Raw genomic sequence first — 27,071 nt, forward strand, 5'->3', positions numbered from 1 at the left:
ATTTATTATATATATATATATATATATATATATATATATATATATAAAATCTGAGTAGATATGGAAATAATAGATGTAAGAGCCAAAGACTGTGCGTATAAAATATTTCTTAAGGTAATAAAGGTTTGAATTCTGGAGCTTTGGGATGTGTTAGTATTTGGCTTATTTTAGCCTCTTTAATTATCAGATACACAGAGGGTCTGGTGAATGAAGGACACACATATACAATATAAGAATAGAAAGGTAAAATTGGGCGTAACTTCCATTTTTAAACCATATATTGTCTGAAGGTGTCCACCTATTGAGCTTTTGGTACACACTTAAGGGATCGAGCTTTGAGATTCTTACGGTGTTGATATTCAAATATTTAGCATGTTAATTTGTTGGCAAACATGGGTCAAATAGTTTGACCTTGTATGATTTTTTTTCTCCTTTTTTTTTCCACACTGGCATCTGGTAAATATGCAATTGCTGTTACATGTTATTTCCCTTTTTACAGATTAACAAATTGTTTGTCATTGTGAGTAGAAGAATTCAAACCTGAACTGCCTTTGCACTGTCAGATTGAGCTATCCTTACAATCTGTTAAAAATATGTATGTATGTCATCATTTATACATACTATGTTATATAGACATGTTTGTATGTGTATATATATGCTTATGAAAATGGGGGAGGATTCTAGCTATAATATTGAAGATAGGTAATATTCTGACAGTTTTGGTGTTTTTTTGACTCTCCCACCTATAAAGAATAGTGATTGATCCAAGTGTCATGATTCTTAAAACTTTTTTTAGCTCATCCTTGGGGATTTGATGAAAACTGTGTCCTTAATAACAAAGATATATATGTACACAAAATTTTACATATAATCTGATAGGGTGTGGTTGGATTTCCTAAAACCTATTTATGGACTTCAGTTTTAAAAAAATCTGGTATTCTAGTTGTACATTGTATGAACCAGGTTTTTATGTATACAGAAGTGGCTGCCCTATGTGTAAGAACATATGTATGAGTCTTCTACTGTCTCTGACTTGGGCTCTCTGAAGTGGCCATGGTGTAAAGTGAAGAGTTCTGCTTGAACTCCAGTTGGAATGGATGAACCTGAGGGCTGTCCTTGAAATTGACCTACCCAGCAGTTCACACTATGAGACATGCCCAGGCACTGTTAAACTCCCAGGTGATGGCCTCACTTCTGAGTAAATATTCTGAAAATGGCGTGTTTAACTTTAGTACTTCATAACTTACATGTACAAGTAATAGTGCAGCAAATGTAAGTTATAGAATTTAAATTTTAACTTTGCAAATATCTTAGTTTTTTGTCCATATTTTTGAACATATGTGATGTCAGTGTAATTATAATAGGACCTCATGATTATTAGGTTGACTGTCAATTTTCTAAAAAATTATGTGTTGCAATTTAAAACATTCTCATGTTCTGCAACTATTGTGCCAATTAGAATATTTATACGGTTTTATATTTAATTAGATTATTTATATGGTTTTCTTTATAAAGTAAAACAAAAAGTTTATGCATGCTTAAGTCTTTTTTTCAGCTTTATTGAGGAATAATTGACAAATAAAAATTGTATATATTTAACATGTTCAACTTGATGTTTTGATATACATAAACATTGTGAAATGATCACAGTTAAGCTAATTAATATATATATCACCTCACATGCTTTCTCTCTTTTCTTTTTTGTGGTGAGAACAATTAAGATCTATTGTCTGAGCAAGTTCCAGATTTAAAAAAAAAAAGTGACCTATCTTGTTATTGATGTTTGTCTGAGGCTATAACAGTGAACTCTGGTTATTGAAGCAAGTGGAAGCCTCTGAACAAATGACAGATTTGACAGAAGTCTTTTGTTCCTGTTGTGGCTCTGTTACTGAAAAACTTTGGGTGGATTCCTGGTCTTAGCACCTCTCTTTCCTTTGAAGGAAGAATAATACCTGTTTGGGAAGGATCAGTGATTAAAATGTGCTGATTCAGTGCCTGTGGAGGATTTTAGAAGGCCAAAAAAAAGTTCCCTTTGTTTTGTTACTGGAGAATTACTTCAAATCTGATTGCTAAATTTGGCATAGTAGAAAATGACTTGAGAACTGATGTTTAAAAATTATCATTAGCGAGAAGTTGTAGAGTAAAATACAAAAGATGTTTTACATATTCCTTTTTAGTTGTTCATGGACCTTTATTTTATTTATTTATATGCAATGCTGATAATCAAACCTAGTGCTTCAGGTGGTAGGCAAGTGCTTAAACTCTGAGCTACAACTCCAGCCCTACATACTCCTTTAATATGCTTAAAAAATTTCAAGATGAACTGTTGGAATCTTGAAAAATATTAAGCATTCATAACTAGAGCCTCCTAGGAATATTCAAAACAATTATATTTTGTAAATTTAAAATAATGGAAAGAGAAATCAGGTGTTTCTTGTTTCCCAGTGTAGAGGAATACTAGATCTGACTGGATATTCCAAACTAGGATAGATGAGAGTTTTGAGATAGATGAGAGTTTTTAAAAGAAATGCAATGGTTGTTTCTCTCTTTCTTATAGTGATTTTAATTTGCTTGGTTTCACATACTGGTGGTGGATGTATATTGATAAGCTTTTAAAGATATTTGTTTTACGTAGTCTTTCCATTCCTCCAGAGAAGGGAAATCTGATGAAGGTAGGTATGTTTTTCAACGCGGAGTTAAAATTTTCACCAAGGCCACCTGTTTGATAGTGGAAGTGAGTACACAGTTAAGGTCAACTGGCTATTTGTCAAGTAGCAGTTTGTTATAGAGTTTTCAAAACTCAATAATATATTATTGGGAATTTTCTCATATCAGTTATAAGTTAAAGAGTCTAGCATTATTGAGCATGTATTTTCCAGGCATATTACAAGTACTATTTCATTTTGTCTTTTTAACAGCTTTATTACAAGTTTTTTTGTTTTGTTTTTTGAGTACCAGGGATTAAACTCAGGGCACTCAACCACTGAGCCACATCCCCAGCCCTATTTTGTATTTTATTTAGAGACAGGATCTCACTGAGTTGCTTAGTGCCTTGCTTTTGCTGAGGCTGGCTTTGAACTCGTGATCCTCCTGCCTCAGCCTCCCAAGCTGCTGGGATTACAGGAATGTACCATGCATCCTGCTACTAATTTTATGTTAATGTTGAAAAACAGTAATAAAGGCTCTGAATGATAGGTAGTTTGAACATCACACAGCTTTTTAAGCTTGGGAGCTGGGATTTGAAACCAGGTCTTTCACACTTCCAAAGATTTGGGGGTTTATATGACACTTTGATTTCCTTCTTAACCTAAGAGATTTTGTCCTACACATGGGCACAGAGGCCTATTTATTCTTCTCATCACTCTAGAAAATCAGAACTAGACTGAAAATGGGCATGGGAGGAATACAGACCCTCCAGGGTACATTACTGTATGAAATGCTAGTGTGATGATTGATCTACTTGTGTTATGGTATTTGCACCTATTAGTAGGAGAAAAGGTGTGTGTTATTCATTGTGTTTAGACAGTATCAGTAGTAGAGTTAATATTAAGAAGGGTTACCACCATTAAGTTTGTCCAGAATCAAGGATTCACAGAAGGTAGGACTTGGTTTTAAAACCTAGACTTAAGCTGAGTGTGGTAGCCTACACCTGCCCAGCTACTCAAGAGGCTAAGGTGGAAAGATTGCCTGGGTCCATGAGTTTGAAACCAACCTGGGCAACATAGCTGGACCCAGTCTCAAAATAAACCTGGACTAAGAGTCTCCCAGGAAGCCAAACTTTTAGTTCCTAAATCGGAAAGGTCCTGGGTAAGCTGTGACAAATTATTCACCCAACTTGGTAGTAAGGGATATTAAGATTCATTTCTTAGCCAGGCATGGTGCTGCATACCTATAACCCCAATAACTGGGGAAGCTAAGGCAGGAGGATCACAAGGTTGAGTACAGACTGGGCACCTTAGACTCTGTCTCAAAGAAAAGGGTGGGAGACTGGAGATTTAATTTAGTCGTGAAATATACCTGGGTTATATGCCTTAGCCTACTGTAAAAAAATAAAAAGACACCCAACAATTACAACATAAAGTCTCATAAACTTGTGAAATCAACAATTATTTTGACAAGAACTGGACGAATTTGTTTTTTTCTGGAAAAGTATTATTTCAGATGGTACATGTGAATGTAGCTATAAATAAATGTAAGTTAATGTTAAAAAAAAAACCACCCAAAACAAAAAGATTCTTTGTTTTTTTTTTTTTTTGGTACTGGAGATTGAATGCTAAACCACTGAACTACATCCCCAGCCATACATACGTGTATATATACACACAAACACATGTTATATGTGTACAAGTATATACACATACACATATAACATGTGTTTTATATATATATATATATATATATATATATATATATATATATATATACACACACACACTCTATCTATCTATCTATATATATATATTTTTTTTTTTTTTTGGAGAGATGGTCTCACTAAGTTGCTTAGGGCCCTGCTAAGTTTCTGAGGCTGGCTTTAAACTCACAATTCTCCTGCCTCAGCCTCTGGAGCTATTGGAATTACAGGCAGGCACTACCATGCCTGGCAAAGTTTTATTTCTTAAAGCATTACCATGTAGTGAACTAAAAACAATATTGTGAAATAGTTTATTGTTAAGTGAGTATTTTACAAATGCCTTGATAAATGATTTTCACCCTTATTTAATATGTATAGAATAATGCTTCATTCATTATAACACTCTAGGTTTATCAACAGAAAATTTAAACTCACTGGTCTCTGAATTAAAAAAAAAATTCCTATAAATCACTGTTTTAAACATGACTTGCTTCTAGCTCCTTGGTGGGGTGCTGAGTTGCTTGAAAATTATCCACAAAGCTAGCTTTATAATTAGAAATATAATTGATAATGTATAAATACAGAAGTAAATGGTATCTATGCTGTTTGATCCTTTTTGACTGTTGTGTAGGCTGTAGTTAGTCTTAGTTTCTGCTTATTTCATTTGGAATCTCTGAATTACAGCAGCAGCTACTTATAATTGGTTCATGATCTTAATAATTCAGAGTGTGATGCTTATCATATCATAACCTATATTGTCAAGAGTGCTGAGATTTTCTTTTTTCCCCTGACATCCCAGTAGGTATTCATGCATAAAAGGGATGTGTGTATTCCATTTTCTAGCACAGCCTAAAAACTAAGAGTCAAAGGAAATGCAACTCTAAAGCAGAAACAGAAAATTCTAATCTCCAGAAATAACAAAAGTGTTTAATAATTCAGGTATTATTTTTTATATATATTTATGTGAGAGGAGGGCTTTTTAGGTCCATATCAATGTTATTTTGTAAGTTAATTGTGCGCTTAAATAAATCTGAATGCTTATTGAAATGGAGTGGTAGAATGGGGAGAATTGGAATGTGGATGAAAAAAATCCTGTATAGGTCCACTGCTACACCGATGAATTGCATAATACATTCATTTAACTTATTCCTCAGTGAAATTATGAATCATGAAGTATTTGTATTTCAACCAAAAATCTGAAAATATGGTAGATGTAAACTCATTGAGTTCTGTGGGTTCTGATTCTTTCCTTTTGAATGCTGGGAGGTGATTGGCACTTATGTTTATCTTCTTTACCTGTCATGTGCTTATGTCCTTTGCCCGCCAGGGGGCCAGTCTTTCTTCAGTCGGAAGGATTCCATCCGCACCATCTATACTTCCCTACATAATGAGCTGAAGAAGGTGGTGACTGGCCGCGGGGCCGTAGGTGGGACTGCACCTCATGTGGAAGAACTCCTGTCCCATCTGTCAGAGCAGCTCTGCTTCTTCGTTCAGGCTCGGATGGAGATTGCAGACTTCTATGAGAAGATGTACACACTTAGCACACAGAAATTCATCAACGCTGAAGAGCTTGTTGGCCTTTTGGACACCATCCTCAAGAAATACAGCTCCAGGTCAGTGTAGGGCAGGAGGGAGGGAGAAAATGTGGCAGCCCTCCCATTACCATATAGGTTCTGAATTTTTTTCACACTAAGATCTATGGAGAAATAACTATATTCCATTTTATTTATATTAATTAATCAACAGGAATAGATTAGGCACCTTTGAGCTTAGCTAACACCATGTTGGACGGATACTTCTCTAAGCAATAGCAAAAACTGAGAATGAAGTAATTCTTTAAAGTTGTATGATAAATTGATTTTGCTGCTTATAAAATAGTTCTAAGAGTAAGGGAACTATATATAAAGTAATGTGACTTTTTAACATACCATGTATTGTCCTTTTCAAATTAATCAGCTAAGTGAGTTATCTACTTGTTACTCTGATGTAGCAATTACTTAATATGTGTTGGGATCTCCTTTGTAATTTCTTTCAGAGTCATATATAGTTTTGTTTTGTTTTTTGTTTTCAAACTTCCTTAGTGTAGGCAAGCATCTATTTTTGAGGAGGCATACTTAATTTTTTTTTTGATAACTAAAAAGTTGTTTGGAGGAGAATATTAAGGTTTTTTTTAAAGATGTTGACCAATTGTAAAATTGCTTTTGTTTGAAGGATATTGCTTTTCTACAGAAATGAGACCAGTTATGTTGGATTGCTCACTGCAAAATGGCCCAAAGTGTAATACCAGAAGAATTTTACAAGCACTGTGAATATCACTGAAGCAAATAACCAAATTTTATTTTGCTTCCTTGAAGCCTGGCATAGTGCCTTGTACATAATAGCAACTAGATAATTGTATATTGGAATGATTGGAGAGTGATTTCTTTGAAGAATGCCACCCTTTGGATATATGAATTCAGATATGTTTGCTTAAAAAAGAAAGGTGGATTTTTTTTTTTTATTATTGTGAATTACTTTTAATTTCAAGCAAAATAAATATCTTATAAGTTCAGGGAGAAAATCTTGATTACCTTGAAGTGAAAATAATTAGAGCACCAGTTTTTTCTTTTCTTAATTCTGAACTCTAGAAGAAAATGCCCAAGAGCTTGTTCCTGGGTCTGGGGGCTATTGTACACATGAGAAAATTGCAGAAAAACATCCCATTAGAAGCAGATATTAATGTCCATCCACACTGTCCTGCCTAAAACACTAATGTAATGAATCCTTCTACCTACCAAGTAAAGACTTGAAAAATAAAAAGCCCAAAACATGAGGAGATATCATACATAAGAAAAGGCAAAGAATACTGTAAGGTAAAGGTGGACCTGAGAAGAAAGACCAGGCTCACAAAGCAGTGATCAAAGGATGTTTTGGTGATAGGGACAGTCTGTTTATACCCCACTAAAATTTAATATATCTATTACCAAATACGCATTGTGTACCTGGTATCTGCCTAAAATAATGTGCTCATTACCACATCATTCTCTCAATAACCTTGATAATGAGGCAGTAGGTGCTTAGTAGATGTTTGCTGAATGAATCAGTACATAGCTGTTTTCCTGGTTGAGAGTTTATACTTTAAAGTAATGGGTAACTATGAAAAGTTTTTTGAACAGGGAAGTATAATACCCTTATCTTTACCTTAGACTAATTACTGTGGCACTGGAGTGTGTAATGGGATAGTGAAGATAGTGATTGCAGAAGGAAAGGGTAGATAGTCCAATAAGTGGTAGTAGTTCCACATTGTTGCAAGACAATAGGAAACAAGCTGATGACCAGAAGTCTACAAGTCTTGGCTGTCAAAGATGATTTGGAGCTTTGCCCCACCAATAATAATATCATTTACAGGACTGAGAAGTCAAGAAGGGGAGAAGTTTAGAAAGAAAAGCAAAAATTCAGGGCAAGTTGAGTTAGAGTTGCTACAGATTTTCAAGTAGAGATTCAGCAGGCAGTTGAAAATTAGGGTCTAGGGCTCAGATGAAAAGCTAGAATGGAGAAAACAATCTGAAAGTAGCCTCATGCATTTCTTTCTGTTTCAAAACTAAAATGTAAATGTTTCTTTAATAAAGCGGCAATTGATTCTACAGCTTATATAAATGGAGGGTGGGAATATTTATTTATTAAGGAATCTGGCACATATTGAGCAACTACTGTGTGACAGACACTATGGTATATATTATATATATTATCTGATTTAAATCTTAGATGTAGAGAATGCTCCTTGTATGAAATCTCATAGAAGTTAAGCACTCTTCCCCCTCTTCTGCCTTTAGAATCATTCTTTTTGTTTTTCTATTTTTCTTTTTGGAGCTAGTGATTAATCTCAAGTCCTTCTGCATGCTAAGTATGCACTATACCACTGAACCACATCCTAAATAGAGCTTATATTCTTTTATGATGCATCGTTGCTTGTATAAAATATTGAGATGTTTCTTATTTTCCAAATAAGTAATTTCCCTCCATTGATCATTTTGCAAGTCACTAAATAAAATTGGTTCTTCAGGAGTCATGGTAAGCACTTACTACCTTCTGCTAAGAATAAGAGTTGTGTATTACATAGAATCATGTAATGTACATATTTTGTCAGAGCACAAGATGATTTGGTTAATATATTTTTAAGTTTTAGTATTTCCTTTTTTTGAGGGGTAGCACCCAGGATTGAACTCCGCCTTATTTTGTACATTATTTTAGAGACAGGGTCTCACTGAGTTGCTTAGCTCCTTGCTTTTGCCAAGGCTGGCTTTGAACTTGTGATCCTCCTGCCTTAGCCTTCTGAGCCACTGGGATTATAGCTGTAAGCTTATTATTTCTTTTCTTTTCTTGTGCTTATTAAAGTTTTCCCCTAATTTTTTATTTTGAGTTTTTAATTCAATAGAAAAATTGCAGGCATAGTATGGTGAACACAATTACCATATGAGCAGCAATTCTACTTTGAGGTATAAACCCAAGAAGAATTGATTGTGATGATGGTTGCATGATTCTATGAAAATGCTAAACCATTTAATTATATACTCTTAATGGGTGAATTTTATGGTATATTTATGGTACATGAATGAAATACTAGTAAAGCTGTTACTAAAAATACAGACATTTGTGCAATGCACATATAAATATCTCTTTTAAATTTATATATTGTTAAAATTTTCCATGTTTGTTTTCTCTCTGTATATAATTTTATTATTGTTTAGAAGTAAGAGGCAATCATCTTGTATCTTACTTCCAAACAACAATTAAATTATGTACAAGAGATAGAAGTAATCAGGGGCGTGGGATGAGGGCCAGTGGCAGATCACTTGCCTAGCATGTGCAAGGCTTAGGTTTCAAACTTCAGTACTGCAAAACAAATCAAATTTTATCTGATAAATATATATTATATGATGATAGAAAACCAGCATTGGGCTGGGGTTGTGGCTCAGTGGTAGAGCGCTTGCCTATCATGTTTGAAGCACTGGGTTTGATCCTCAGCACCACATAAAAATAAATAAATAAAATGAAGGTATTGTACAACTGAAAAAATTTTTTTTAAAGATAAAAGAAAACCAGTGTTGATGGTGTATATCTATAATCCCAGCTACTCAGGAGGCTGAGGCAAGGGGATTGCAAATTCAAGACTAGCCTGGGCAACCCAGGCAAGAACCTTGTCTCAAAGTTTAAAAAAAAAAAAAAAGAAGAAAATCAGTGTTGAATTTCCTGAGTATAAAAACTCTGTTATGTTTACATATGCTTCTTAGAACATGAAATAGATTTCTATAGATTTAAGTAGATTTTATCTTTTATAAAGATGTAATGCTGTAATCATATAGTCCATATTCACAATTCCCCAGGTGTCCCACAGATGTCTTTTATAGCTGGTTTTTATTTTTAATATTCATATCTCTTTGATCTGTATGACAGTTCTAAATTTTCTTTTTATTATTGTTCAGTAGGTAATATGACTCACAATGAAGAAAGTACCAAAGAACGTATAGTACAGTGTTTCTCCTGCCCCTGAATCTTAGCCCTCTAAAGGGGCAGCTGAAGTTAGTGAGTTCTGTTATTCCTGAGAATATGCCTACAAATATATTCACTTTCTTTTTTTAAACATTTACAAATTTTATATTTTTACAAATTTTATATTTTTATATTTTTACAAATTTTATATTTTTTTAGAATATTCATTTATTTACTTCTTCCATGAATCTGATTAATACAGATTTTCTTTTAGTAAAATGATTTTTTTTGCAAACCAAAAACTTAAGACTTAAGTGTAATTGGGAATATGATACTAAGAGGAAGAAATGTCATGCAGAGATGTCCAAATGCTAAGGTGAAGTGGTTTGCAGAAATATTTGGGAAGCTTAAGAAAAATACCCACTCTTGGCCCTTTTCCTTTTCCCCAAGAGAGTAAAATTTAATGTTTCTGTCCAGAAGCCTGTGTTTTCAGACTTCTCAGTGATACTGATACATAGTTACACAATAAATAAGAGAAAGATGTCAACTCATCTATTGGGTATTGAGCCTTAGTATTGTGAATGCATGTGTGTATCTCCTATGAGTGATTATTGTTATTTAGCCATTTTCATTTCATTAGATTCTTAATCTGTCATCTTTGAACCTTCTTGGAAAAACTCCATTTTCCAGAGACTTATAAATTTCACCCTTTTCTGATGAAAGCCCAGATTTCATTCTTGAAACTCTTAGGGTGGTTGCTTAGTTGTACCTCTCATCTTTTGAGTGGATGTCGAAGGAATCTGATGGAACTGAATTGCAGTATAGTGTATGGCCAATAGATGTTTTCTCCTCTAGTCTCTTTTACCCATGTTACCTTTCTCTAATTAAAAAGGAATTTATGATCACAGACACATTCTAGCCTGAAAATAGTGTAAGTTAGGGAGTTTGGGTTAATTTGAACAACATAAATTCCTTAGTAAAGAAATTCTAAGAAGTTAAGATTCTATATTGACTTTCTTTGGGAAGTAGGATTAATTAGGTATAAATTAATATGGTTTCCATTGTTAACAAGAGTTAACATCCTTTTTTTCTATAAGCTTTTTTGATTTAGTATCTGTTCCACATCAAACACATTTCTTTTGTGGTTCCAGGGCTCTAGAGAAAGAATTCATATCTTGGTGATCTCTTGTATTGAAAGAGCTAATCCTCTACCTAAAGGACCCATTTCTTTGACAAGGAAAGTTTATTTGCCCCAATAAAATTGATACATGTCAGAACTTTCATATAAAATTTTGTGAATAGTGTTATCTTTCAAACAATAAAATGTCTTTGTATTTAAAAATTAACAAGTGTGATGAATAACATGGAATCTGATTCTCTGGCCTTGATTTGAGGCCCATAGTTATTGCAGTGTCTAATCTCCCTTCAAAGATGAATGGAGGGGCTGGGGTTGTGGCTCAGTGATAGAGTGCTCGTCTGCAAGGCACTGGGTTTGATCCTCAGCACCACATAAAAATACATAAATAATTGTCCAACTACAACTAAAAAATATATATTAAAAAAAGATGAATGGAAAGCCGATTTTTTTCTTTTGAGAACCAGTTGTGTTCAGAGTACAATGATATTAAAAGTTTCCTCTTTTGATAAACTTATTTTGTTTTTAAGCAAAAGTAAATTCTTGTTTAAGAATCACAGTCCTTTGTGATGGTGAATTTCAAATGGAATTATTAACAAATTGTGTTATGTTAATAATTATTAATTATACAAGAGTTTCATTGTGTTCTATTTAGAATAAGAAATATGAATTCAGCTTGTACAAGATTAGAGTGTTTACTCTTCCTTGAATACTTTGGAGAAGAGGTAGAACTTGGTTCTATTTCCTGATTCTGTAGAATTTGTTTTGAATTTACCTACCTGTTTTGTACACTGGGCATAAAAAAAAAATTTTGGCTAGCTAACCTTTCTGTTTCATGGTTAAAAAGTGGAAGGTGAATTATAAATGGAAATTAACATGTTCTGTCCTAAATCAAAAATGTGATTTTAAGAAATAATGCTGTAAAGAAGGAAGGAAGCTATTACTTATGCATTCTAAATAGTCCCCCCCGCCCAGTGCTAGGGTTTGAATCCAGAATCACCCACATGCTAGGCAAGTGAGCTATATCCCCAGCCTGGTTTTTTGTTTGTTTGTTTCGTTTTGGTTTTTTTGTTTTTCTTGAGATGGGGATTTACTAAGTTGTCCAGGCTAGCCTCCTGCCTCAGCCTTCTGAGTAGCTGGAATTATGGACATGTTACCACCGTGACTGGCTTCTAGATAGCATCTTAAAAAGTTCTGGGGCTAGGGATATAGCTTAGTGGTAGAGCTTGCCTAGCATGCATGAAGCCCTGAGTTCAATCCCTGGTACTGAAAAACAAACAAACAAACAACAACAACTTCTGGCATGGGAATAATATATCATTCCATGATTTATATTCTGGAATCATAAATTTATAGCTAGAATTTTAAAAACATGTTTTTCAAAAATTGATCTATATAAATTTTCATTTTAGGAAACAGTTTCTTTATTTGAATGCTTCAGCTGGCAGATTTTTTTTTTTCATTTTAAGGTATGAGTTTTATTTATGGGCAGACTTTTAAAAAATTTTTTATTTGTTTTAATTAATTATACATTAAAATAGAATGCATTTATGCACTTCGATATCATACATAGATGGGAAATAATTTTTCACTTTTCTGAGTGTACATGTTGCAGAATCATATTGGTCATGCAGTCATATGTATGCATACAGTAATAATGTCTGTTTCATTTTACTGTCTTTCCTATCCCCACATCCCCTCCCCTTCCCTCCTATCACTTCCCTCTACCTAATCTAAGGTAACGCTATTCTTCCCTAGTGCCTCTCCGCCGCCCCCCCACCTTATTGTGAATTAGCATCTGCATATTAGAGAAAACATTAGGCCTTTGGTTTTGTGGGATTTTATGGGATGGGCTTATTTTGCTTGATATTCTCCAACTCTAACCATTTACTGACAGATTCCATAATTTTACTCTTCTTTAAAGCTGAGTAATATTCCATTGAGTACCACATTTTCTTTATCCATTCATCTATTGAGGGACACTTAGGTTGGTTCCCTAGTCTAGCTATTGTGAATTGAGCTGCTATAAACATTGATGTGGCTGTGTCACTATAGTTTGCTGATTTTAACTTAGGGCAGCACTATGATTTATTTAGGCTTTTATTTAGCCTTTATGTCCTATTTTCTTCAAGAAATGAGTTGTGATAATGAGACTGTTAATGAAATAGTTTGTTAGTTTCACATGTATAATTCAACATCATCAATTATTGCCCACTAAAAATTCCATAGGCAAAACCAATATTAGTATTACTTCTGTGGTAGCATCTCTCTAGGCATTTGACGTGCCTAGATCTTAACATGAAGAATTAAGTGAAGTCTTCTGTGATTTTGTCTGAGCTTACCTTTTCAAGTTCATTTACCACTGCCCATCAGATGCCTTAAATTGCAGCAAAATTCTTAGAGGAAGAGGCTCCAAACAGAAGTCACTGAAGATTTTAAGCAAAAGTCAAAAAACAATTCATAATTTAATGTTTCTCATAATTATTTGTCATTTCCTGTCTCTGTTTTGGGTCCTTTTTTTGTTATTGTGTTTATAATGTACATTCATTATTCTATAATCTATCAGTTAGCTATTGCCACAGTAATTTCATGTAACAAACCACTCCCAAATTGACCCATTATTCTGCCCCCTAGAGGGATTGTCTGAGCTGGGTTCATTTGGGTAGCTCTGCATAACACTGTTGGTCTTACTGGCTTATTTCTTTGCTGTGAGCTTTGGGCTTAAGTCTCCTCCACGTGTTCAATCTGAGGCCAGGGTTGGAGGGGAAGCTTCTAACCAGGAGCACTGTTCAAAGTGCAAAAGAGTAAACTCAACCAAGCTCATTTAAAGCCTTTGCTTGCATCAGATTTGTTAATATCTCTTTAGCCATAATCAAGTCACATGACCTAGTAGTTAGTCCAGGGGTAAGATAGTACTCTCTGGTGCTTTTGGAAATAGCGGCAGAGTTATGCAGCAAAGGGTGTGGAATCAAGGGTGGTAAGAATTGGAGGCCAGAAAATCAAGACTCCATCTTCACATGGCTAAATTCCACCTACTCTTTTTCCCCCCATTTTTTATTATGGTTTTAAAAAAATAAAATTTACCATCTTAATCTTTATTAAGTTTACAGCTCAGTAATGTTAAGAATATTCACATTCTTATACAATAGCTCTTTGGAATTTTTCCCCTCCAGTGCTGGGGATTGAATCCAGGACCTCAAGCATGTTAGGCAAGCACCCTACCACTGAGCTATGCCTCCCACCTCTAGAATTTTTTTTTTTTTTTTTTGCCTTTTAATTTTTTATTGTTGGCTGTTCAAAACATTACATAGTTCTTGATATATCATATTTCACACTTTGATTCAAGTGGGTTATGAGCTCCCATTTTTACCCCATATACAGATTGCAGAATCACATCAGTTACACATCCATTGATTTACATATTGCCATACTAGTGTCTGTTGTGTTCTGCTGCCTTTCCTATCCTCTACTATCCCCCCTCCCCTCCCCTCCCCTCTTCTCTCTCTGCCCCCTCTACTGTCATTCATTTGTCCCCCTTGTATTATTTTTCCCTTTCCCCTCACTTCCTCTTGTATGTACTTTTGTATAACCCTGAGGGTCTCCTTCCATTTCCATGCAATTTCCCTTCTCTCTCCCTTTCCCTCCCACCTCTCATCCCTGTTTAATGTTAATCTTCTTCTCATGCTCTTCGTCCCTACTCTGTTCTTAGTTACTCTCCTTATATCAAAGAAGACATTTGGCATTTGTTTTTTAGGGATTGGCTAGCTTCACTTAGCATAATCTGCTCTAATGCCATCCATTTCCCTGTAAATTCTATGATTTTGTCATTTTTTAATGCAGAGTAATACTCCATTGTGTATAAATGCCACATTTTTTTTATCCATTCGTCTATTGAAGGGCATCTAGGTTGGTTCCACAGTCTTGCTATTGTGAATTGTGCTGCTATGAACATCGATGTAGCAGTGTCCCTGTAGCATGCTCTTTTTAGGTCTTTAGGGAATAGACCGAGAAGGGGAATAGCTGGGTCAAATGGTGGCTCCATTCCCAGCTTTCCAAGAAATCTCCATACTGCTTTCCAAATTGGCTGCACCAATTTGCAGTCCCACCAGCAATGTACAAGTGTACCCTTTTCCCCACATCCTCGCCAGCACTTGTTGTTTGACTTCATAATGGCTGCCAATCTAACTGGAGTGAGATGGTATCTTAGCCACCTCTAGAATTTTTTCCATCTTATAAAACTGAAATCCTAAACCCATTTTTCATATTGTAAAACTGAAATCCTACTACATCCGTTGAATAACATTGCTCCCTGACCCTGCTACTGGCAACCACCATTCTATTTTCTATTTCTATGAGTTTGATCTTTTTGTGACTGGGTTATTTCACGTAGCATAATGTTTTCAAGTTTCTTCTATGTTGTACTATGTAAGAGGATTTTCTTTTCTTTTTTCGGGGGAAGGGGTACTGGGGATTGAACTCAGGGGCACTTGACTGCTGAGCCACATCCCCAGCCCTATTTTGTATTTTATTTAGAGACAGGGTCTCACTGAGTTGCTTAGTACCTCGCTTTTGCTGAGGCTGGCTTTGAACTTTGTATCCTCCTGCCTTAGCCTCCCAAGCCACTGTGATTACAGGCGTGCACCACCTTGCATGGCTATGGATTTTATTTTTTAAGGCTGAATAATAATCCATAATGTGTATATACTGCATTTTCTTTATCCGTTCACCTGTCATTGGGCTTCTACCTCTTAGATGCTTCTACCTATTTAAACATCATGGCTGAATTCAAATGCCATTTCCTCTATGGCTTCTACAATAATTCAACGGAAAAGAATTAGTCTTTCCTCTAAACTATTATTTTACTTTTATTCTTCATTATAAATGTATTACTCTCTACTTTTTATTATAAAAACCTCCTTCTACTGTGGAAGGTCCTGTAGGGCAAATCTCTGGTTAATTCTTCTTTGTTACAGTAGTCCCTCCTTTTCCATGATTTTGCTTTATTTGGTTTTAGTTGTCCACGTGTCAGTCATGATTAAAAATATTAAATGGAAAATTCCAGAAATAAACAGTTTGTAAGTTTTGAATTGCATGCTGTTTTAAGTAGCATGATGAAATTTCTTACTGTCTGGTTGGAATGAGAATCATCCCTTTTTCCCATATATCCGTACTGTATAAGCTACCCACTGGCCTTGGCAATTGAGAGAGAGAGAGAAAACATGCACATAATTTATATTATGATATATTGTTCTATTTGTTCTATTTTAGTATTAGTTGTTGTTACTATCTTGCTGTGCCTAGTTGATACTTTTATCATAGGCATGTATAGGAAAAAAAAAAGTATACATAGAGTTCAGTACTATGAGATTTCAGGCATCCACTGGGGGTCCTGGAACATATGCCGCACAGCTGGGGAAACTACTATATCCTCAATGTTTTGGCTTCTGAAAATCAATAAACTAATCATTTTAAATGAAAAGAGGTTATTGATTTCTTTTTATTGTAGTAAAATGGACAGAACAAAATTTACCATTTTAACCATTTTTAAGTATGCAGTTCTGTGGCTTTTAGTATATTTACAGTTGTGCTTTAGATTTATTTTTAATTGGACTTCTGGCTTCTCACATGCATGGGACCAGCATAGATCTTTTGAAAGGAACTCATGATGTAGATTTGAGAAAGGTACTGTTTCTCAAGTGGAATTTTGTTCCTCATTAGAATATTATACAAACTTCTTTTATATTTTCCTCTATTTTGTGGAGCATGCCGACTCACCTTCCCTCATCCCTTTCCTACCTTCTTTAGAGCAAATGTTTTCTGCAAACAATTGTCAGTTTCTTCTGTATCTAGACTCTTTTCAGGCTTGCTGATGTAGCTTAAGTATCTATTTTTGGATTACAACCATTTAACAGATCCCCCTATAATATGAGTTGTGAATAACTATGAAGCACACAGAGTGGAAACAGGGAAATGATGCATCATAATACTAATCTCTGTGTCTTGGCAGACTAACATCAACATGAATTTTTAGCTCTTCTTGAAAATGAAAAATAGCTTCGACATTCACATTCATCTTTAATAAATGTCGAGCATTTAAACACTTTTAGTATGTGTTATGAAAGAGCTTGTTCAGAATTCTTTCTGAAGGTTATACAGAGAATTCATGTCCTTTCAAGGACAGCACTGGATATAAATGATGATTTCCAACTGAAAATAGTAGAAAAGTATCAGAAATATTATTTTACAGATGGTTTCTGAATTACAATTGATTTGATTTGACTTGTATTTTTTCATCTTTACAATAATGCAAAAGTGATGCACATTCACTGGAAACCATATTTCAAATTGTGGATTTTGATCTTTTCCCAGGCTTCTGATATGTAGTATATTACTTTCTTGTGCCGGACACTGGTAGCTTGCCACACTCACAGCCAGTCATGGTCACAAGGTAAACAACCTATACTCCCCAGTATACTGTTACATAGAGATGATGTTCTGTAGGTTAGGTGTATTGAATGCATTTTTGACTTAAGATATTTTCAATTGAGTATTGATTTACTGGGATATTGACATTGTCATTCAGGGAACATCTGTAGTAGGGTTTTCTCCAACTGCATACCATTTTCCTCTGATTAATTGTTCCATGTTCATGGTTCCTTGGCAGATTTTCCTTGTAGCCATGATTATAGAATATTGTGGTATTTAATGCTCATAAGCACCAAGGGGCCTGAAGACCGAGGTGGTAGGAGCCTTTCATAGAATTCAATACTTTTGAGACTTATGCTACCACGTGTATGTGTGTGTGTTTGTTTGACTTCCTGAATATTTATTCCCAAGTGTGTAATGTTTGAAGAACACAAATTAATAAAGCATGTGAGCGAAAAGATTTTGAAATCTGGCTTATCTTTTGATTATTTTAGTATATTATTAGACTTGACCCTCCATTAGTATTTTAACTTCCACATTTTGAGGATGTTGAGGATAAAATGTGGATAATAAATGACAATAATGTTATTTTTATGGGAATAACTATTCTTTTTTGACATGAAAATCAGTTTCTATCTTATAATGTCCAACCTGATACGTGACTCTCCTAATCATAATCCCTTTAATGAGTATATAAATAGATTTTTTAAAAACTTTAGATATACTTGTGATGATTTTCTTCCAGTTACTTAATTTGTGATTGTTAGATATTTCTTATTTGGCCACCATTTAGCTTTTTAAAAAATATTTTTAGTTGACAATGTATATTTATTTTGTTTATTTATATGTAGTACTGAGAATTGAACCCATGTGCCTCATACATACTGGGCAAGCACTCTACCAGGGAGCCATAACCCCAGCCCCCACCATTTATCTTTTAACCAGGATTAAATATGAAGGGAATTTGGAACTAGGATTGAATAAGGGCTGTCTAGTAAATGCTGTCTGTTTTTCTTTAATAAACATTTATTGATTGTCTACTAAGTTGCACATATAGGTTTATAGCGTGTACTCTTATTTGTACAATAGGTTTAATAATGCCTCGTGGAGTATAATAAATGACTTTATCTGTTTTATGTATGTACTCAACAGATGTTTTAGTGACTTTAAAAAAAACTTTTATAGTTGTAGATGGACAGCATGCCTTTTATTTTATGTGCTTATTTTTATATGCAGTGCTAAGGATCTAACCCAGTGCCCCACATGTGCTAGAAAAGCATTCTGCTACGGAGCCCCAGTCCTATCCCCTTTAGTAACATTTTTTTAAAAAATCTGTACCTCTTCAGAACCACCCTGAAAAGAGGATGCCTTGTTTTGATGATAGTTAGTCATACAATTCTCAGAATAAATAAGTTAAGAAAGACTAATAGCAAATTTTATTTCTTTATTTCTAAAAAAGGTAGTCACTCTCATTTCAAAACAAAACTCCAGGCTATTTCCATAATATATGATGGTAACATAATTCTTAAAATAAAACAATGTGGAATTCTTTCATCTTTCTTTCCCTGTCCTCAAAATAATAATATTTTTTGGCCATGTGGGCTTTTTTTTCAAGGTAGGAAACATCAATGTGGAGTAATGTTCCCCTGATTTCTAATCTCTCCTGTAGGTTTCACCACCCAATCCTCAGCCCTTTGGAGAGCAGTTTCCAGCTGGAAGTCGATGTCCTGAGTCATCTCCTGAAGGCCCAGGCCCAGGTCTCAGAGTGGAAGTTCCTCCCATCTCTGGTTAACTTGCACAGTGCTCACACTAAGCTTCAGACTTGGGGCCAGATCTTTGAAAAGCAGCGGGAGACGAAGAAACATCTGTTTGGAGGGCAGTCTCAGAAGGCTGTTCAGCCCCCACACCTTTTCCTTTGGCTGATGAAACTCAAAAACATGCTCCTGGCCAAGTTTAGTTTTTACTTTCATGAGGCACTGAGCCGGCAAACGACAGCTTCAGAAATGAAAGCATTGACTGCAAAAGCTAACCCAGACCTGTTTGGAAAGATTTGCAGCTTCATCAGGAAATATGATGCTGCCAACGTGTCCTTAATTTTTGACAACCGAGGTTCAGAGAGCTTTCAGGGTCATGGCTACCACCACCCCCATTCCTACAGGGAGGCCCCTAAGGGTGTGGACCAGTATCCAGCCGTGGTGTCTCTGCCCAGTGACAGGCCAGTCATGCACTGGCCCAATGTCATCATGATCATGACAGACCGGACAACAGACCTGAACAGCTTGGAGAAAGTGGTTCATTTCTATGATGACAAAGTTCAGAGTACCTACTTCCTTACCCGCCCAGAACCTCACTTTACCATTGTTGTCATTTTTGAGTCAAAGAAATCTGAACGAGACTCCCACTTTATTTCCTTCCTCAATGAGCTCTCACTTGCCCTTAAGAACCCCAAAGTTTTTGCAAGTCTGAAACCTGGATCCAAAGGTTAGCCAGTGATTTGTGTAAGAGATTTTTAAGACTGGAATTTGTGTTCTTAATTGCTCTGATGATCTGCAGTGGTATGTGGCTAGAATTTACGTCCATTCATGCTTCTTTCAGAGCAGTATTAAAGACAAATCCTCTCTAATTGTGTTGTACACTTTGTAAGCAATTAAGACCAGTTGAATTAAGTATCCAAAGAGTAATCTGGGAAGTGATCATGGACTGCTGTGTATCTCCACGGTTCAGCAAAGTCGTTCCAGTATTTTCTCCTGTATTTTTCCTCTATTTTATGTGGACTGAACATTTTCTGTCATTGCAATTAAAGGTGAATCAGATTGGTAGCATAATGTCAGCTTTTAACAGTTCAGATGATCCTCATGGCAACTCTAATGGCCATTGGTTCTTTTGGAGTGATCTATATGCCAAACTGCATTTGTTTTTGCCTTTTTAAAGTTTGAAGTTTTCACTGTTTTAAAGTCAGCGTAAGCCATCGTGGGATTTCTTCTTCGTACTATCTCTTTGACTGTTATCACTTTTTTGCTGAAATCTATGTTCATCTTTGGCTCCACTCCCTGGTTATTTTTAGGCTCAGAAAGTATCAGTGTTGGTTTTTCAACCACTTTAGCTTCTCATACAATGTGCCCTGCTTTTATAAAATCAAAATGAAGGTCTTGATGCCTTGCATTTGCTAAAAATCAATTGTGCTTTCAGAAGACCTCTTCATAGTTGAGTAATTAACTGAGTACTTAGCACATCTGAACTTGGGTTTCATGTCTGCCTTCTGCAAATTATGTTTAGTAGCAGTGCTACATCTTAGCACTGTCTGCCTCATCATTTTCCTTCAGTAGGTGTTCATGGAGAAGTCAGTGGAATAGTAAAGGCATAATGGACTCTAAAATCCTTCATTTCCGTTACTGTTTCAGAGTAAAAAGGAACCAGAAAGAATAACCAAGTTGTTACTACTTGGTAGTTCTTTCAAAGTTTGTGTAAAATGTTACAGCCAGCTGAGTGCTGTTTCTCATGATTATGCAGACCCACTGTTGCACTGGGTGTCCAAGGAGGACACACCAGCAACATCAGCAGAGCCAGGGAGCCTCCAAGTCAGTGGGAGGACTGCCCACCTAGTCTGGATTTCCTGGTAGAAGAACACACCCGCCTACTTTCTGGAGAGAACATGTGTTTTTCTTTATTTCTCTCTCATCATATGATTTGTAAAAAGCCAGTTTGCTTTAAATAGAATGTAGTGATTTATCTCTGCATTTTATTCACTCAGGTTCTATAAAAATATGAACAGATTTTACAACATTGACCTTACTTAAAAAAATGAAAACAGTTGGAACTAAAGAGTCAAATCATTTTTCTTCTTTTTTGTACTTTGCCAAGGAACTGAAAAATATTCCTCGGTGTTTGTGTATTTTTTTCCCCTGGATAAAACCACCATTAGCCTTAATGATAGGGCTCTCCCATGTACCTAAAATAATATGTGCTTCAGTGGAACACAGAAGGGTGTAAATAAAACATATGTGACACTTAAGCTGTCAAATGCATACATATTTGAATTGTATGTTTATTTTTTAAACAAAAAAGAATTTACAAGGAACAGAAGGCAGATGTAAATATTAAAATCTAAGACAATTCATGAATCACTGCAGCTGTCATAGACTGTACTGAGGGATTCTGAAGATTAAATATTGATATTCTAATGATTTATTAAACCCTCCAAAAAAGTTTTCATATTAAAAAACATTTTGGTTTAAGTGAAGAAAGAGTCATTTTTACTCTCAGGTTTATCCTCTAAATACAGTAAGAAGATGATCTCTAACACCTGTGTTTTTCTAATTGGAAGAGTAAATCTGCACATTCCCTGCCGACTATCTACTTTGAAATTCATTTCTAAAACCACAACCTTATGATTTTCTGGGTAGCTGGGAGCATGGTCAGCACCAAGTCTGCCAAAGAAGTCCCTCAAGGAGTGTTTCTTTTGAGGGTTCTGTTTGGACATAGGGTGAATGTTTACAGCTTTGTCCTCTCAGGTCCAATCTATTATCCAATACATCATTTTGGGTAGTGTGTGGGGGGAAAAAAAAAGCCTACTTCTTCTTTTTTTTTTTTTAAAGAGAGGGAGAGAATTTTTTTTTTAATATTTATTTTTTAGTTTTTGGTGGACACAACATCTTTATTTTATTTTTATGTGGTGCTGAGGATTGAACCCAGCGCCCTGCGCATGCCAGGTGAGCATGCTACCGCTTGAGCCACATCCCCAGCCCAAAGCCTATTTCTTAACTGAGGAGCCAATACGTTTTTTATAATTGCTTTGTACTTTTGGACATATTGGGAAAATTTGCTTTCAAGAAATAATTGGTCCTTCACTGTACTCCCAGTGGATTCAGTCAGGTGATCTTTAAACCATGTCCACCCTTTTGATCTAGCAGCTGACTTATGGGTTGTATTTCTTTGGCAAGTTAGCCTCTGAGTTCAATTTCTCTTTCTGTAAAATGGGATATGAAAATATGGGTTGCCTTTTTCAAAGGATAGAGTAAGACTGTCATGAGATCATTCATATAAAAAAGACTTTGAAAACTAGTGTTCAAAAGCTGTATAAATAAAAGATGAGCCCCTCTTCCCTTAAACTTGACATCTCTCCTTTTTTTTTCTTTTTAAGTCTATGACCAACCTATGCTTACATATGAAATTTGAATAGCATTTAAAGAGCTAGTTTAGAAGAGGAGGCAGATAAATGCCTAACCAACACATCCACTCTTCCTCTTGTAGAATCTTTGTGGTTCTTTATTCCCAAATTTTTGTGGTTGGTTGATAGCATTGTTTCAGTTATTCTCTATTAACTCATTTTTTTAGGGGTCTGATTGATCAATCAGTTGTTGAGAGAAGTGTGTTAAAGTCTTCAACTGTGGGCTGGGGTTGTGGCTCAGTGGTAGAGCACTTGCCTAGCATGTGTGAGGTACTGGATTTGATCCTCAGCACCACATAAAAATAAAGATATTGTGTCTAACTACAACTAAAAAATTTATTTAAAAAAAAAATTTGAACTGTGATTATGGATGTGTGTCTTCTAGATAGTTTATATCAGCTACAATCTGGTTATGTTCTAATTAAATTTTTCCTTTTTTATTAGCCAGAATATATTTACAAAGAGAAATTTCATCTCCCAATATTTGGTTACCTTGAAGTACAATTATATAGGAATGGCTTGATAAATCTGATTTTTCCTTTTGCCTTTTTAAAAACCAGCTTTAAAAATAGTGAATTAGTTCCTTAGCATCTTCCAGAGAAGCTGTAGAATTTTAAAAGAAACATGAATTTTTAAGGATTTTTGCCTCTTATGTTTAACCTCAAATTTGAAGCAAAGCAGCCATTTTTCCCTCTCACCTCAAGATACTTCTGTATAAATATTATGACTTTCTCTTTTTTTCTCCTGGTTCTGTCTTCATTACTGTTGAGTATTTTCCTCCACCTTTCCTCTTCCCTCTCTCCATTTCCCTTTTCCCTTCCTTCCTCTCTTAGTTTCTGATATTGCCCTCACCAATTCCACTCCACTTACCACCCCCACCCATGTCTCAGGGAGCCAGAATATGCCCCAGTGGTCTCTGACCCACTTTGGGGAAGTAGCATCTGGAAGTATTCGTTTTGATTGTTTTTACAACCTGTTCATCTTTTTCAGTAAGTAAGAATATGTATTGGGTGTGTGTGTGTGTGTGTCAATTTTGACACTAATGGGGTGAATACAATGAAGCCTAGCCACTTTGAACACACAGGACCTTTAGCCAACTAAGCCAAGCAGTGCTGTTTGTGTCTAGCAGATAATTTGGCCTAATAAATATTTCCAAGAGTAGTTTTACTATGTAATGTTTTATTAGGATCATTCTTATTCTATTTGTTTAAATTAGTGTGTGAAATCATTAAATTAGCCCCTGATTTTTTTTTTCTTTAAGGAAAAAGTTATTTTTCTCCTTTCTTAGTGAGAAAGAAGGAACATACCATGTGACTCCCCAAGAAAGCCCTGTAGGTACAGTTTAATTTAGCAATTCCCTCTCTGCTTTTCTACCAGGTTCCTGTTACCAATGCAATTATTTCATGGCCTTTTGCCTGAATTATTCTAAGCAGCTTCTCCAGAGGAAATGAGTCAGAAGAAATAGGCTTGACGTGCACTTCTGCCTGTAGAGACTTTTCTTGGTATCACATAAATCCATAAGGCTTAATTAATGCAAGTATTTTGACTGTTTGCATATTTTTTCAGTCTGCTTTTGATGACAAGGTCTGTTTTTGGGGTACTTTACATTTAAAACCATATGGTATGTGTAAGATATCAGGTTAGAAGATGGAGAGACAAATGGGCTCCCTTTCCTGTAGCTCTCTAACATCCAGGCCTGGAGGTGGTACTCTTAGCCCTGGTATAACTCAGGGAGGGTTCTCGGGAGCAACTGTATGGGAGTACATTCTGAGAGGGGTGCTTAGCACACAGTGGCAGCAGCAGAAGAATGTAGGATGGCATCTGCTGTTGACCTAGGAGAGGAAAATAGTTGAAGGTTTTTGCTAACTTTGTCCATAAGGTGAATTCTGCTTTTGCTAGTCTGGAAACAACAGAGAAATTCTGGAATGCAGTTAAATTAGAAAATCTGATAAGTGGTGTGATCTGAGACTTACAGTGACTCAGCTGGTTGACATTCTAGGTTTTAGGCCTAGGCTCATTTCTTTTTGAACAGACATGGCAGTATAGGACACTCCTTTCCCCCAGGGTCATCTTGGTCTTAGTTACTCCAGGGTAGGCCAGTGTTGGAGCTGCCCTCCTGACCCACCGCCCCCAGCAGAAGACGACAGGATATGAAACGACTCCTTCCTAGTGTTCAGCATTCATTCATTTAACAACTATTAAAAATTGACTATGTGAAGGGTGGTGATAAAAGTTAACGAAAACCAATGTGATTCTTTGCTTGGTTGGTGCTTGTAGTTAAGCAGTCTGGCTCCGACCACCCAGGTAGCCACGAGTGGCGAGGGCTGTAACCAGTGAAGTGCTGAATAGCTTTTATTTTATTATTTTTTTAAGTTTTTATTTGTTCTTTTTAGTTATACATGACAGTAGAATCTATTTTGATATATTTATACAAACATAAAATGTATCTTATTCTAATTAGGATGTATGTGATGTTGAGACTCACTGTGGTGTATTCATATATGTACATAAGAAAGTGATATTCGATTCATTCCACTGCCTTTCCTATTCCTATCTTCCCTCCCTTTCCTTGATTCCCTTGTGTCTAAACCACAGAACTTCTATTCTCCTCATATTACTCAGTTATAAAGAAGAATGACTTTGTGATATTTGCAGGTAAATGTATGGATTTGGAGACTATCATGCTAAGTGAAATAAATCAATCCCAGAAAAACAAAGGTTGAATGTTCTCTCTGATGTTTAAATGATAACCTACTGAATAGTCTTTAAATTTGTGGCACTTGTATACCTTCCTATGGAAAAAAAACCCTAAAATTATTATTTTGTTTAGGGAATAGGGTATGGTATGTCTCAATGGTAGATTGCATGCATGAAACCCTGTGTTCAATCTCTAGCACTGTCAAAAAACTGAAATTATTTTGTTTCGCCCCGAAGATGGGTTTTATTATATACTGCAATTATTGACATTAAAATAAAATGTTAATTGCCCTTCTAAATGTGTGTGTATACATATACATACATATATATAAATGTTGTGTTACCATAGGTTCTAAGAGCTAATGACCAAATTATATATATATGCATTAGAAAATATAATATATGCTAAGCATAAAAGTTACATTTAATTTGAAATATATCTTTCAAATGAATAGGTATGTTGTTTATGGTGACTTGATTAAAGAAATTGTCTCAATGTTCCTTTCTTTGGTGAACAGGAATTTTTACATCTTACAATAATACCCCATATTAAGAACAAGGGTTCCTAATTTTTTGGTCTCCCCCTACTTGTTGGCTAACAAGCTATCCTGCCACAAACATGGATGTTGGCAGAAGACAAGACGATTATTATAGTCACAGTAGCAGGATTGTCTCTACAGGGAAGAAAGACACTCTTCCAAGGATGCTTGCTATACAGACATCCCTGAAGGATGGTCCTGAACTAAGGGCAGTCAGTGCTTCACTCTCAAGGCCTACAGAAACATGAGAACCCCATGGAAAATTGTCTGCACATACATCATCATAAACTTATAGGTGAGAGATGAGCTTGTTTTCATGTAGGAGAAGGTAGAAGACAGGTAGCCTATGAATGGCACCTTCACAGGCTTATTTTAGCAAAGAGTTCATAAGGAAGTTGAGGATGTGAAATTGATTTCCATAAAATGATCCCTGTTCTTATATTTCTTGAAAAGTACTCACATACCCCAAAATAGAATTGTGATTTGAAGTTTACTATTAAAGACACTTATAGGTGAATCTGGGTTGCTGGTCTCTGGGAGTTGCCACATCCATTGCAGCTTTGAGGTATTCTTGATTTTGGGAAGCCTCCTGTGTCAGGCTCCTGAACTTTCAGAGAAGTATGCTCATCAGATGGTGATGATGTCCTATGTTTATCACCGTGTGTGTTAGTTACATAGGAAGGGGACGATGGAAAGAAAACCCAAACATGATCAGTCTTCTATGTTTTAATGCCAAAGTGAGCCAAAGTAAGGCATTTCCTGGATTAAAAAAAAAAAAAAAAAAGATGGGGGGACCTAATAAAGGGAAAGAATAAAGTACAACTGACTTCTCCTTATACCTTTCTTTGTGCCAATATAAGGAAGTACAATGTAGATGTGGGGATAGATGCAACTTAAAGAGGAAAGAAAAATAGAGAGGAGGAGGAAGTGAACACTAGAGTAGTGAAGAGTGACTATGACATTAGGAGACAAAGGCATTCTGCTGTCCTGGTCAGAACCATGGCCTCAGGAAACGAGGCCTAAGGCCCTTTCATTCTAGTGCTTTCCAGTTAGAAAGAGGTAAGACAGTCCTTGTTTCCTTTCTTTGTCTTCGCCAAGTATGTAAGAACTCAATTCTAGCTCTTTGGTTACTCAGTCACAGTCTCTGATATTATGCTTATTAAGTTTACTGTGAACGCCACTTTCCATAACACCTAACGAAAGTAATTGCTTTTAATAAAAAGCAACCAAATATTTTAAAAGCTATTATGTACCTATTCCATTCTGTGGACATAATTTTTAATTTTC

The 27,071-nt window shown here is 35.5% G+C and overlaps 1 protein-coding gene across 4 annotated transcripts in view; it reads left to right on the top strand.

The window, feature by feature from the left end:
• Kics2 (KICSTOR subunit 2) overlaps window positions 1-25,544 on the top strand; it is a 26,590-nt gene extending 1,046 nt beyond the window's left edge. For 3 of the 4 annotated variants that reach the window (XM_015483060.2, XM_048805836.1, XM_048805839.1), the window contains exons 2-3: window positions 5,679-5,964; window positions 19,051-25,544. In XM_015483060.2, the coding sequence (XP_015338546.1) occupies window positions 5,679-5,964; window positions 19,051-19,867 (1,103 nt within the window). In that variant the 3' untranslated portion in view covers window positions 19,868-25,544. The remainder of the gene's footprint in view (window positions 1-5,678; window positions 5,965-19,050) is intronic. The other variant, XM_015483061.2, reaches the window with a different exon arrangement.
• Window positions 25,545-27,071: the final 1,527 nt, after the last annotated feature.

Source organism: Marmota marmota, unplaced genomic scaffold, assembly GCF_001458135.2.
Source record: "Marmota marmota marmota unplaced genomic scaffold, marMar, whole genome shotgun sequence".
Classification (NCBI taxonomy): Eukaryota; Metazoa; Chordata; class Mammalia; order Rodentia; family Sciuridae; genus Marmota; species Marmota marmota.